The following is a 14,268-nucleotide window of genomic DNA, read 5'->3' on the forward strand; positions in this document are numbered from 1 at the left end:
TGATATTTATGTGACAGAAACAAAGATTAGAGTCTTTAAATTGTTGTAACTTTCTCATTATTTGTCCAATCCAGAAAAGGAGGGTATCGTTGGAAAGCTAATCAAGCGAACTACAGTAATTGTAGTAGTAACTACAAATTTGGTATTAAATCAATATTAATGTCAATATGATCAAATAATCACAAAGAAATCTGCGCCTATATGCCTGTACACATTGCTTGCAGCCAATCAGCTTGCTAGATTCGGTCACGTGACCTCCCGTTCCAGCATTCAATTCTTTGACACGGAGGCTTGCGAATTAAAAAACAGTATCTGCTAATTGTTTTTTCTCATGAAAATTACAGGAGATGTAGAATAAATCAAATATAAGTAGATGTGCTTGCATGTAAACTATCCACCGATTTAGCTACGCTCGTTCTAAGAAGGAGAGAACGCTGCAGCCTCGCGCGCAGGCTGAACAGCAGGTCTGGCAGAAAGTTCCGGCGCCGAAGCTGCACTTAGGCGCGTCCCCTATTCCCAGCCATTCGCGGAGAAAGGTTCCACATGCAGCTTTTCTCGTGTGACACGCCGCTGGACTGCTTTAAGCGCTCAGTATAATCGAGAGAATCCGGTTGATTTTCAAAATAAAAGATTTCTGACTAAAAAAAACAAAAAAAAAAAAAACATCCCTAAATTCTTCCGCAGCCCGGCGGGAATGGGTCTGCGGCCCGGTACCGGTCCGCGGCCCGGTGGTTGGGGACCACTGGATTAAACCATTAGTTAAAAAAATCAATATCAAAAGATAAAAATGTGAAAAGGCTAAAATAACATGAAAAAACTCAAAAAATTGGATTTTCATCAGTATGTCTTTAAAAATGAGTTTTAGCCAGCTAATTTCCAAGATGTTGAGCAACAAAGAATCACCACCTACACAGATGTATAAAAAAGTGTACAGAACAATTTCTTCAACTACCACTCTATTTATTTATCTGTGCATTAAGAGAGTTTTTTCTTCCACAAAATAAAAAAATATTTTTTTAACCTGGAGAGTTTATAAAGTGTCCAGCTGCCTTTAAAAATATTTAATGTGTCAGAAGTTTTCGTTTCCATGGCCACAAGTAATTGGAATAAATGAATGATCAGAATAAAAATGCGTCATGTAACCATGCCATTCGGAATACTCTGGCCCGATCAGACTCATTCGGATCCAGATTTCCTTCCAATCGAGAAAAGTGGGTTATACTGATTGTTGATCCGATCTTGGTTCATATAAACAATCCATTCCAATCGTGTGTCATTACTGCCCTGGATTTTACGCCATGCAGAATGTGTGGCAGTCCAGATAAAATTTGGAGAGGACAGGACAGATCTGCTGCTCTCTGCGAGTGAACCGTTTTTCTGAGCAGAGCAGGATTCATAACTTTATGTTGTGAGCGCACACGCACGCAGTGGGGTGCTTTCTTAAGGTGCGAGTCTCAGACCGCAGTCCGCGTATCCTGAGATAACTGTCTCTCCGAGCGGCTTCGGGTCATGTGAGCCGGTGGTCCCTCACACGTTTGAATGCGGTTTTTGAATGCGGATATGACGCTCCACGCTCCAAACAGACCTCTGAAAACGCGCAAAAAAATCATGTGAATTCTTGTTTCTAGTCATGTCCCGAAAAAATAAAGTCTGATGTTATTCCTACATATTTACGTGCGGCCAAGATGCACATTGCTGAATGGCCCATACAGATTTTAAGTTCATCCAAGGCTAAATGTCAAAACTCTAACCCTTCCTCCATTCCGTATGACCAATACAGAGAACATAGCTGCTTTTAAGAAAGGTCTTAAAACACATCTTTTTAACCATGCTTTTAGCTAATTTTATTGTCTTTATTTACTTTGTTTTTATTCATGTATCTATTTGATCATGTTTTATGATTTTATAGATCTTTTAATAATTTATTTAAATAATCTTTATGGTCATGTTTTATTGTTTTACTGTTTGCTGATTTTACAAATATACTTAATTTTATTATTTTACCATTATTCTTTTTAATTTCCAGTGCCTCCTCAGCTGGTTCCTCTCCCTCTGGTCGCTGCTGTCCAGCTGCTGCAGCTCTGGATGGGGACCTGCATCGCTACCTAGCTGTGGTGAAGCTGGGTCCCCGCCTGTGATGCTGCACCAGGCTGGCTATGCAGTTGTCTCCAGAGGAAGAGGTTCCAACTATATTAGCGCCTCAGACATCTAACTTCTGTGCTCAGCTTGTACTCAGTTTATTTTTTATCATTGGGGGTGTGTGTGTGTGTAGGGGGAATATGACTATATGAATATATGAATATATATATGAAAAGTGCTATAGAAATAAAGTTGATTGATTGATTGATTGATACTGATCACACGGATTTAGAAAATTATGAACGAACAGTCACTTAGAAATATTATTAATAATAATAATGAAAGCACATTCAGGGTATCCTCTCACTCTACGGAGCACCGTTATTCGTTTACAACAGAACTCACTATTTCATCTTCTACGACTATTTCCGGCATTTTAGACAGTTCTGCGCATGTCAAAATGATTTATTCCAATCAAATGTGTGGTGCATGGAAACACTTGTTACAATCGGATAAAGTTTTTGAGGGCCCATGTGCACAGTTCTGTTCCAATCTGATCTTTGATCAGATCGAGGACATTTTGCACATGTAAATGCAGCTTATGTAAGTCTGTTCTGGATTCTACATTAAAAAAAAAAAGAACACGTGACAAACTTTAGTCTTTTTGTTTACCTTATTTCAAAACGTTTCCATGCTAAAGATGTGAAGGAGCTAAAGTGAAGAAGGAAAGGTAGAATCCAAAACCTGCCTGTCATCAAGTTTAGGATATGCGTCCTCAAAACTCTTTGTCTCATAAAAGAGCTATATGTGTTGGCATTCATGGGCTCAGCGATGGAAGATGTTTTTTCTTCTTTTAAAGCCTCATTTCACTCAAACTATACCTGACTCTAACCCCGGGCTCACACCGCTGGCGTTACAGCTCCGATGCGAACGCCACAGTCTTTACGTAACTTTAAAAGTGCCAGAGGAAATCCCACTGCAGACGTTCACGTCCTGCGTCTGCGATCAGGCCTCTGTGGCACTGGGAATCTGTTTTATTCAGTTCAAATTTTCGACAGACAACGCAACTGAACCGCAGTGAACAAAGGGGGATTAGCGTGAACGTATGTGAGTTTGGAGTTTTGGGAGGTCGGCAGCAGAGTCTGTAGCTGCAGCCAACCTGTGGCTAATATGAGCCATCGGGTGTAGCGAGACCGCTCCTGCATCGCACCTGAGCTGTAACGCTAGCCGTGTGAGCCGGCATTAAGTCTTACCTGCAGTTGAAAACTTTACTTCTAATCAAGTTCTGCTGTACTGTGTAGTGTGAAAGGCCATCAGGGGGAGGCACACAACGCAAGGACCCCCCCTTCCTCCTTAAAATTATCATAATTTTTCCATGTTTAAATTAATTGAAACACACTCTTCCAAAAACAGCAGAATCTACAATTCAATATCCAAAATCAAGCAGCAGCCTGGTGCGCTCCTGTTACAAAAGGTCATTAAACACAATCAATATGGAGATTAGTGCTCTCTGATCCACTTCCCTTGCACCTGCAAGCGAGCGCACAGGTGAAGCCTCGCGCACTTTCCTCTGTGAGCAGAGAAAGCCCCCGTGCAGATGAGCGTGGGCGTTCCTGCTTTCTCTATGCATAGATGAAGGCTTTCCATCATGCTGAGGTCTAAGAGGTAAGGCTTTATCTGTTTTACATCTGAGCCACAGCAGGCTCTCATGTCTCTCCACACCATCACCAGTTTGACCCAGATTTAAGGGCACAGATGCAAATCGTAGATTTACTATCAGCTAAACTGAACGTGTACAAATGATTCTAGTGAAGGCAGCCTGTTGTGATTTGGATTGGATGTTGGTTGATGTCACGTTGGGTTCAAACTGAAGCGGACTCTCAAGAAGGAAAACTGTATTTGTGTGGCAGGAGGATGGAGGTTCTCACCTTTGCCTTGAGTCTGACGGTGAACATGTGCTGCCTCCCAGAAGAGTCCTCTGCCTTCAGTTTCAGTGTTTGGAACTCCATGTCTATGTAGACCATCCTGAGGACGAACAAAGACTGTGTTTAGAGAAAGAGGGTCAAGACTCCGGGCCTCAAGGCTGGCATCATACTGGTTTTTCCCAAACCACACCCATCCTGTTGCTGATAATCTGGGCCTAGTTTGTTTTGCCAATAGGAATCTACGACTGAAAAGCTGTAGGACTAAAGCCCTCAAGGCCTGGAGTTTGATCCCTGTGGTTTAGAGGGTGGCATAGGTCTTATAAACAAAATCTGATCAATCACAGTCGTTGAAAGCAGTGTTTTATCCCAGGAAACAAACTCTTAGAAATCGAGAAACATCTTGGAGAAACCATTGCAAAGGTTAATATTTTCCTCATCATCTTGGAACACAACAAGCCCGTGCTGATCATACTGTAGTGGTTTTATTCTGGTTCTTCAGTCTTTATTAACATCACTTGATGTTTCCTTTAACTTTGAAGTAAATGTTGTATTTCTTCTTTGACATGAAAACGATATAGTCCACTTACACACTGGACTTGATGCTTTTATGTCTGTACTTACTGTGTGCAGAAGTAAAGTAACACCGCTCCAGAGTGCCTCTGACAGTTATTAGAAAACAGTTTAAGGCTCCAAAAAAAAAAAAAGCCTCTCAAGATGAAATCAGACTGAGTTCAAATTTGCAAGCTTGCGAGAGTCAACTTGTAAATCTGACTCTTTTCTTTATGAGCCAATTATTAGCTATTGAGGCTCAGGACACAACACAGATCTCACTCAGTTGATCAGCAGGAAGATTTACTGCCGCAGCACCTCCAGCCCACAGAGACAAAAGACTGATCTGAAATGTTCTCCTCCAGATTTACAGTACACTACAAAGGACACTCTGTGGCGAGGCTGACAAAGCCGCTGAGGATTTATGCGGTGTGTTAGCGAGGAGTGATGTGCGCAGTGTGCTCAGAGACACACTTAGAGAAGTGATGGAATGATGGGACAAGCTGTCCAAGGGGCCCCGGCTCATAAAAGTGTCTGCTCGCTCGCACGTTTGCAATCAAACTTCCAGAGAACGCCAATAATTCATGCGACGTCACATGCACACCAGCATCTACAAACACAAAGTCATGATTGCACCAGTTCTGCATACACAGCTTCTACTTTCTCTTACAGTTTCATATTCATTTAATAATTTGCCAGAACTACACAACTATTTCAAAAAACAAAAGCAACATTTTTTTATGATTTACTGTACATTTCTCCTGTTTTAAACTAAGGTGAATTTCAGTTACCAAACATAAACTTGCTACAACCATTGCAATGTAACAGCTCAGCTGAGCTCCAAAAGCCACGCCCCCTCAGAGGAGATTTTGAAAACAGAGGCTTCAGATCAACATGAAAAATGGCTTTTTAAGACATTTACGTTGTTGGATTTTGATTTGAAACGTAATAATCAAATTGAAACACTAATGGGAAGGTTTTTTCTTAAATAGAAAATAGTCATTTTGGGACTTTAAAGCTCCCCTCTCCTCTCCGTTACTGAGAGCTCCCTGTTTACATGTTCTTCTGCTAGCTTATATGTAATTCAATCCAATTAAATTCATATTTATTTATACAGCCCAAAATCACAACGAAAATTGCCTCATTGGGCTTCAAAATATGAACAATGTACAAGACACACAAAGATCTAGTTGTCTATAAGAGGATCCCATCAGAATGGATCGGAGAACGGAGATTGTGGTCTATCCAATGTATTTTCTACGTCATCAAATACAATCTTTTTCAAACTGCATTTTTTTCTCTACTCCTGATCTACAACAGTTTGAATAAAGAAAAACTCAGTAATGCAATCTTAAGCCTAATTTTCTTTATACATTTCCTCCATCACCCAAAAATGCCACAAGAACATCTTAAAAACACATTTTTTATCAGATAGGGCATTTAAGCACCTTTTACCTTTGAAAGGTTCTATAGAATCCATGTTTTTTAAATTCTCCTTATGGTTTGTCAGGCCTTGAAACATCTACAAAAACTTAGAATGAATCCAAAAGGCATAACTGCATTGTTAACACACATCCATCTATCTGCTCCCCCTCTGGGGGTTTATGTCTGAATGACCAGGGGACGAGCTGCTGGCTTTGACTCTTCATGGAGCAAACAGGATGACGTCAGATGTCTTGCTGAGAAGACTGATGAGAGCTCCCGTTTTTGCAACTCCACAGCCAAGTGAGCTGCTTCCAGACAGAGCACAACATGGCGTTTCTGTGTGCACTCAGCTCTAACTGCATGTTGGCAAAGTAACTGGGAGATGGCGGGATCAACATATGTTGTGCATTTCTACTTCCAAACAGCCTTTGAAAGTGAAAACTGGGAGGTTTTTTTTCATATCGGCACGTTAAAAAAATACTGGAATGTAGATTCATTGAATCTATGGATGAGGTCCTTTTTAAATCATTTCTTATATTTTTCTGGGCAAAATTAAAAACCTTATTGTGTTTATTTTATGCCAGATTTAATTTCTGAATTTTAGCCACTAAGTATGTAAACAATCTTTTAAAATAATTGGTTTTAAATGAAAATTAAAAAAAAAAAAAAATTGACATTTAATTGTAATGTGCTGACTCAGAAACCAAAAGTGTGGACTTGTGGATGGAAAGCAAATTGGTTCTGTGTTTTTGGCAGTGTTTGGGTCACTGTTATCTTGTGGTGATCCCAGGACAATGTGCAATGATGATTTGTGAAGTTGTTTTGCTACCTTGATGTTTTTTTTATTTTATTTTTCTATTTTTTTTGTTTGTTCGTTTAAGTGAATAATATAAGTCAGGGGTGTCAAACTCAATCGCACAGGGGGCCAAAATCCAATCATGAGCTGAACAGGGTCCACTTGGGGGTAGTCAGATAGAGAATCAGTTGATTTTTTTTTTTTTCTTTAAACGTTCCCAGTGGGGTTTTAATTAGGACATTTTCTAAATGTGTGCAGCCAGTGCTGACGTGTTTAGATGCAGACGAAGGGTTACGTTCAGGAGAACGGTTCCTGTGACCGGCTTTGCTCAGGACCCACCGGGGGGGGGTCCTGAGCAGAGCTGCTGTTGCAGCGCCACTCCTTTACAGTCTGCTGCTGCTCGCGTTTGCCACCGGCCACCGGCGCTGCCCGCAACTTTTTAACGCTGACGGAACCTCGGGACGTCTGGAACCAGTACTGATCCATGTCCAATACTGACTTTCAGGTACCGGGTTAAGGCTAAGGTTAGGATACCAGTACGGTCCACGTCCCAGTACAAGACTGGTAACAGTTTTCAGCCCGGTGGTTGGGGAGCCTTAATTTAATTGGTTGTAAAAAAAGTATGAGTTAGGGACACTCAAAACGTACATTTTTGACGAGGAGGATCCTTAACCATGCATTAAAATGTGACGACTTGGGAATGAGTATGTGTTGCAAAGTGTTACGAGTGCAAGATAACATTGGGCGTAAGTAACAAAAATATAAAATGATCTGGCAGGCCGGATATAATCACCCAGCGGACCAAATCCGGCCCCTGGGCCTTGACTGACACCTGTGATATAAGTGATTATATGCTTAAGGTGTGTGTGCATACAGTACAATAAGGTTAGAAGTGGAACTTAAGGGTGTATTCAGACTGGAAAAGTTCAGATCGAGTCTTAAACCTTGCGTTTAGTCTGTATTCAGACTGCCGTTAAACTGACATTTCTGTTTCAAACCAAAGTTTGCAAACAAAACCATGCGACTAAAGATCTCTTCAGTCATTGGCCGGGAATTGCAAGGGTGGGGCAAAGCAACAAGAGAAAGAGTAGTGGAAGTCCTAACCTTTGTATCGTGATAGTTCACTTATCCAAACTTTATATTTACCTGACCAATTTTGAACATCTATATCAACGTCAGGTACAACTCTTTTTAATGCTACTATGGTACACTGGAGGCATGCTGCAAGGCGATTACTGGCAACACGACACTGATAAGTGTTTAAGAGATACAGATTGTTGGGAAAACGGTGTGAGAAGTAATATGTATCATGTTAAAAGTTGTTTTCATGAGCCTGCATTTATCCAACCACATTTCAATGAGTTGCTGTGTCTCATTGTTGGTCCACGTTTCTCTGCGGCTCATCAGTTGCTTCCATTCTACTCTGTTTACATCCCGTAATGACCGACTACGGTGGCCCTTTAGGTCCAGTTGTTTCACTTCAAGCACGGAGCTTATTTAGACTGAGGACACTTAGAGTGAACCAGAGCTCTGTCAGATTGGAACAAAAAAAAAACAAAGACCACCTTGAAAGATGGGTCAGGGAGCGGTTCCCGGTCCCGGAACAGGGTCCACTTGGGTGTAGTCAGATAGAGAAATTCTTCTGGATTATCAGGGGAAAATGAACTCTGGTTCTTTTTAAGCAAACTAAAAGTTTCTGAATACAGCCTAAGATTTTTCTTCAGAAAATAAAAGAATAATAGCAAAATCGAAAACAACATTTGTGGAATCATTTGTCAGCACATTTGCTAATCTAACAGTAGAAACATTATAATTATTATTATTTTTTTAAGTTTAGTAAAGACCTTGGGTTGTTGTTGTCATTCCTCGGCCTCCACAGAGGACAGTGAACTGAGCGAAAACACCAGAAAGGTTGGCAACACTTTGACTTCCAAGTGGATGTGGGCACGTGACTCCAGCTGCGGCGCTAATGAGCGCTGCAGCTCCCGGGGCCATGTTTTTGGACAACTGACCTTCCCGACCCAGTTTCATATTAATTAGCTAATTCTCTGCCCCGGCTTTTTCATTCCCAGCCTATTAAGATGACCACACTCTTAAATGCAGGAACGGAGACATGCTGGGAGAAGACTCACTTATACCTGGCCCAATCAGCAGACGGGACCACAGCGGATATCCCTGGTGGCCATTAGCACAGCCCATAGCAATTAAGACGCTAAGCGAGTCTCGAGTGCTTTGCAGATTGAAGCCCACTGTGTGTAATGTTTCCTAACCTTAACACCATGCGGGAAACGATGTTGGTCCCGTTTCCAACATAAAGCATACCTTCACCCCCTCCGCTCCTATTAAAGCCTAAGAGTCTTCAATTAGAGCCATTTGCATTTTACTAATATCATAATTGCAGCCGTGGTCATTAATAGGAAAGTGGAAAATGAGTGTAGTAGTCAAGGCTTAATCCATGCTGAGGGAGAACAGATATTTTCATCCTAACCACCCCCTTGCTTTATTCTGACGAGAGCTGGACCTGTGGGCTGAGCTTTATTAAATATGACCTGGATTTAACTATAACTCAATAACCGAAAAGAGGGAGTCATTAGGAACCATTTATTCATGTGTAGTTGCATTCTTGCAGACTCTCCTGTCAGTTTAGTTTGCAAAAAAAAAGATTTGATTTCACAATGTAATTTCTTTAAATGCAGCTGTAGAAGCATCACCCCTTCAATTCAAACAAAGGACGAACAGCAGAGCTGATATTGGGATCAATGAATAAAAGAAGCTCCATCAGCCAGCTATAGCGCTGGTAAATTACTGCCGCAGTATCCAGGGACCATGAAAGTAGAGAACACAAGCTGCTCACCAGCAGAAAATAATTATTTTATCATCACTTAATTTCCTCTTAAATGCTAAGACGGATGTTTGAAGCGGCTATTAGCACGGAATTAGTTTGGATTCTGTTGTGTTTACACCATAAGCCAGTTGTAGCTCTGACAGAAAACTAGAGCCCACCTTAAAGCTGCACACCGGGCATGTGTGGCATATTCAAGAACATGTTGAACGTGGGTTTTTGAGTAGGGCTGGGTTAATAAGATCAATGAATCGATTTGAATCGATCTAAGCTTAATAAACCAATAAACAATCCATAAAAATAGAAATCAATTTAGCACAAAAAAGCCAAAGTCCGCTAGCTTGATGCTAACATTTAATGGAATTCCCCATAGGATGGCTAATGTTAATGCTTAGTTGACCTAAACATACATTGCTGACTAAATGAACAGCTTTATAAACTCACAGGCATACATTTTCCAAACTTTTCTAAAGAAACATTTGTGATGGTGAGTCTCACTCCAGGCTTTCATGGTTCCTTTCAGCTATATCCCTTGTGCTATCTTTTAGGGTCCAGATGACCTCACCCATTCACTGTACTGTTATTAAAAGTGGGCAGGATTTCATGTCTGCCATGGACACCAGTGAAAATCAAAAATCATTGAATGAAAGAAGTTCAGCGCGCTGTCTTGTGCCCAGGATAACACAAGGGTTATGAAAGACTTGAGGTCAATTATTAATTTCTCCCTCAAGATTGATTTTCAAACAGATGGCCCTCCCATATTTTGAAGAGGACGCTACACAAATCCGAGTTCATGGCTGGTCGCGCGTTTTGTACTTAGAGTCCAAAAAACTGACCTAAAATCTTCCATAGCGTCATGTGAATTTTGAACATAGAAGCCCAAAACACCCTTAGACTTTTAATTGAAAGGGGTCACTCGAACCCATGAATGCAACAGGTTCCCTTTAAACCAGGATTTGAGGTTTTGTGAAGGAGGGCAAGTGAAATTTACTGTAAGTGGAAACGTGAAAACAGCCCACCACCCAAATCTGAGAAAAGAAAACACTTAAAGATTGAAAAATGTCTGGTCAGGCTGCTCTTTCTACTTTGTGTTTTTATTCCAGCCGTGACCAGAGATTTTTTCTTCGTTATTGCCCTCAAATGACTAAACGTTACAGGTCTGTTTCAGGTATTCTTTTTTTTTACTACAAGTCTTTTTGGTCTGCAGAGCTTTCTAGATGAGGATATACCAGCAAGATGATGCTACAGAGTTCACGAGGGCCAACACAAACTGAGGAAGGAGAAAGGATGTAAACCCTTGAACATGTAACTGGTAACACCTGAGTAACCTGTTCTTTGTCACATTGTAACTCTTTGACCATTTATGCCGAGAAAACTGGTTTTTATATCGGCTTTCCATTGACATGCAAACACATTATTAGCATAAAGTGTTGCATCACAGCGCAAAACTGATATTTACTGGTATATTAAATATGTAAAATGTTGAAGAGTTACTGTAGTTGAAAGAAAGCAAAAGGGTTAAAATGTCCAGACAGAACCAGAACAGGGATCTGGTTCTGACTGTTTCTGGAACTGGAACACACCTGAATATGTTCTAGTTTTCAGAGTAAATCACACGTTGAAATGGCTTCTGCTACACTCTGCTCCACCGTCACAGGCATTACCTGCTCAAAATCCTGTCTATATTTGCACACCCAAATCAAGTGACATGTGGAGTGAACCAGCGTGATGGTCACAACCACCTTTCCCCACCAATGAACAGCTTAATGTTTTCCGCGCGCTGCGCTCCTGGTGACCCACTTACTTGTCCCACCCAAGGGTCTCCATCTCAGAGATTATCTGAGAGTAATACTGAGGAGGCGGGATGGAGCGGCACTCAGGACGGCTCTTCAGACCCACTTCCTGCAACAACACGAGGAGCACTTCTTCATTTAAGCCCTTATTTAGATGCAAATCAAACAACTGTGTCACAGCCATCGGTGTCGGACTTTCTAACATCAACACAGGTAAATTGAAATAAAGTTCTGAGCGTACGTTGATGATTCTAAACATCTAACATTTGTTCCATGCTTACAAGGAAGGAATACAGTTTCCTGACAAACATGTCATCTTTCTTCTTCTTACCAGAATAGTCTTCAACTCTAGAATGAAGCTGGAAAGATCAGCCGACTGCTGGAGACGCTGCAAGAAGCAGAGAGGAGACCCTTGAATGGAGGGATAATGAAGTGACAGTGTGATTTTTTTTTTTTTTTGTTCCTTTAGCCAGCCAGCCATTCAAATCAAACAGCATTTGTGATTAATAGGGGCTGCCAACCGCTTTAATAATTAATGATAGCTTAAAGGCTGTGAAAATAATGAACTTTGCAGCCCAGGGTAAAATATCAATCTCATCCACATAACCCTGAGGGGCCACATAACAAATAGGGACATTTTCCAGGCCATGTTAATTGAAGTGAAAAAACTATATATAAATATATACACACATGTGTGCTTTTTTTTCTTTTTTTTTCTGGCTTGGGGTAGTGGGTCATAAAACAGCTGCCAGACAAAAGAAGCAAACAGGATGTGATACCAAAGTCTAAAACAGATCAAACAGAGCGATCTGGATCAGGATCAGCAGAAAGTTCAAATCCTGAGAGACTATTTTAAGAATATAATATCAGTTTTACCTGCTTCACAATGGCCTCGTATCCACGCAACAGATGTTTCAGCTGCCAACAGCAGTGCAGTCTGTGGGGATGAAGTCCAAGATTATTCGCAGTTTGATAAATTTAAGCTAAAGATGCCCAGAAATTAAATATTTCATACTTAGCTTTCTTCAGCTGTAAATCTGGTGGCAGAATTATTTTGATTCGTAGATCTTTGTCCTGAAAATGATAATAAACATACAAAAAACAAAAAAGTCTCAAAAATGCAAAATATTTGTGCTTTTTTGTCAATTAAACATTGAATTATAAATGTAACTTAAATATTAAAAGAATTTTATTACAAAAGTGTCTATATGCATGTAACAGTTGTAACTTCTTTTACTTTTGACAGCAGCACACACTAGTTCCTTTCAAAATAAAACCCATTCTGTATCAAAAAGTTTCTCCCGCTGCAGCAGCTTTACTTAAATTAAAAATGCGAGACAGTCTAACATGATGTTTTTTATCATTAGGATTTTGGTGTGCCACCATATTTTTCCCCCTTTACACAACATTTTAGAATAATTTATTTATTAAAAAAAAAAAAAACTCAAAACATTTAGCATAAATTGAACTTTTTATTGTCATTCTCCAAGATGTGAGACACAAAACACATAACTTAATCATTTTAAATGGTATTTGATCAAAACTTTAACCACTTTAGTATAATTTACCAAAATAAAACAACATATGGAGTCTTTTATTTGACTAACTATGTTAAAAATACAAATTCAAAGAATACTTTTTACAGAATTTCTGACAGTAAGTTAAACTTTTTTTGCCAAGCTGTTTGACATTCTAAAAATCTAAGAAAAAAATTACAAAACTTAAATAACTTCTACATTATGTATCTGTTAGCATTTATCATTAGCGCACAAGAGTCACAATTAACGGATAAGAGCCTCATGTTGCTGACCCCTGCACAAGGGGTTTGCAACCTTAGGGAAAGGAGCCACATGTGACTCTTTTTTTCCTTTATTGAGGCTCTTTTGCTTTACGAAAATGCTTTGAAAAAATAATAAATTAGTTAAGATTTGTGATTTTTGTTTAGATTTTTACATATCAGATAACTGAGATAGCTTAATTTAAAGTACATCAATTAAGCACATAAATAATCAAATTTAACACTAATGTTGCCATGTTTATATTTGGCAGTAATTTGAGGAAAATTCAGATTGTTCCATGTTTACATTGTCCTTTGTATTTTAGATTCAAGTAAATCTGCTGCAGCAAGAGGACCTTATTTGACAGGTGTATTTTATTTTGAAGGGAAATACGTGCTGCTTTCAAAGGTGAAATGAAGGTGAAATTAATTAATCGTTAAAAAAATAATCAAGGGAAATAGCTTTAGCAAGTGGATAAGAAGTCGGTTTAAACATTCATGTTAATGATATGTTCATGTTAAAATAAGAAACTTGTTTTTCAAACGGTACCTGGACAGTGATGAATCCATCATAAACAGTCTTCTGCTCGTTTACAGGCAGAAGAAGCGGGTTGTCTCTACACAGCGAGTCCTCCGTAAACGACATGGACATGTTTTACAAAAACGAACTCGAGAAACAACCAGGGTAAAGCTTTTGCTAAACTCTAACCGGGAACTTTACTTGAGTTGGTTTAGCTTCATTGAAGTAAACGCAGGAAGTAAACAAACGCCTCGAGAATGGAGGAAGTGTCTCCCGCCATGAGAAGAAAAACTGCTGACGTCACGGGGGTGCGTTCAGGGACCGAGCAAATCATAGTATATTTTACCGTTAAACTGAGTGAATGACGATAAAAAAGAAAAAAGTGAAAAACTTTAAAACGCCCGACCTTTTTATACTTCAGCCATATTGAATTAGAAAGACGTGAGCAGTGGTTCATAAACTTGAATAAACGCGCATAAACGTGATAGAGTTGAGCAGTGGTTCCCAAGAAAGCCCTCAGGTAGGTCTTTAGAATTTTATGTAGTATTTATTTACCTATTTT

At 39.8% G+C, this 14,268-nt stretch overlaps 1 protein-coding gene across 1 annotated transcript in view; it reads right to left on the bottom strand.

The window, feature by feature from the left end:
- Positions 1-14,200, bottom strand: part of fancl (FA complementation group L) — a 34,622-nt gene extending 20,422 nt beyond the window's left edge. The window contains exons 1-6 of the mRNA XM_024296996.2: positions 13,737-14,200; positions 12,425-12,483; positions 12,286-12,346; positions 11,741-11,797; positions 11,421-11,518; positions 4,008-4,104 (exon numbers count right to left, since the gene is read on the bottom strand). Coding sequence (XP_024152764.1) covers positions 4,008-4,104; positions 11,421-11,518; positions 11,741-11,797; positions 12,286-12,346; positions 12,425-12,483; positions 13,737-13,838 — 474 coding nt within the window. The 5' untranslated portion in view covers positions 13,839-14,200. The remainder of the gene's footprint in view (positions 1-4,007; positions 4,105-11,420; positions 11,519-11,740; positions 11,798-12,285; positions 12,347-12,424; positions 12,484-13,736) is intronic.
- Between the last annotated feature and the right edge of the window lie 68 nt (positions 14,201-14,268).

The sequence above is a fragment of the Oryzias melastigma genome, linkage group LG15 (genome assembly GCF_002922805.2).
Source record: "Oryzias melastigma strain HK-1 linkage group LG15, ASM292280v2, whole genome shotgun sequence".
Classification (NCBI taxonomy): domain Eukaryota; kingdom Metazoa; phylum Chordata; class Actinopteri; order Beloniformes; family Adrianichthyidae; genus Oryzias; species Oryzias melastigma.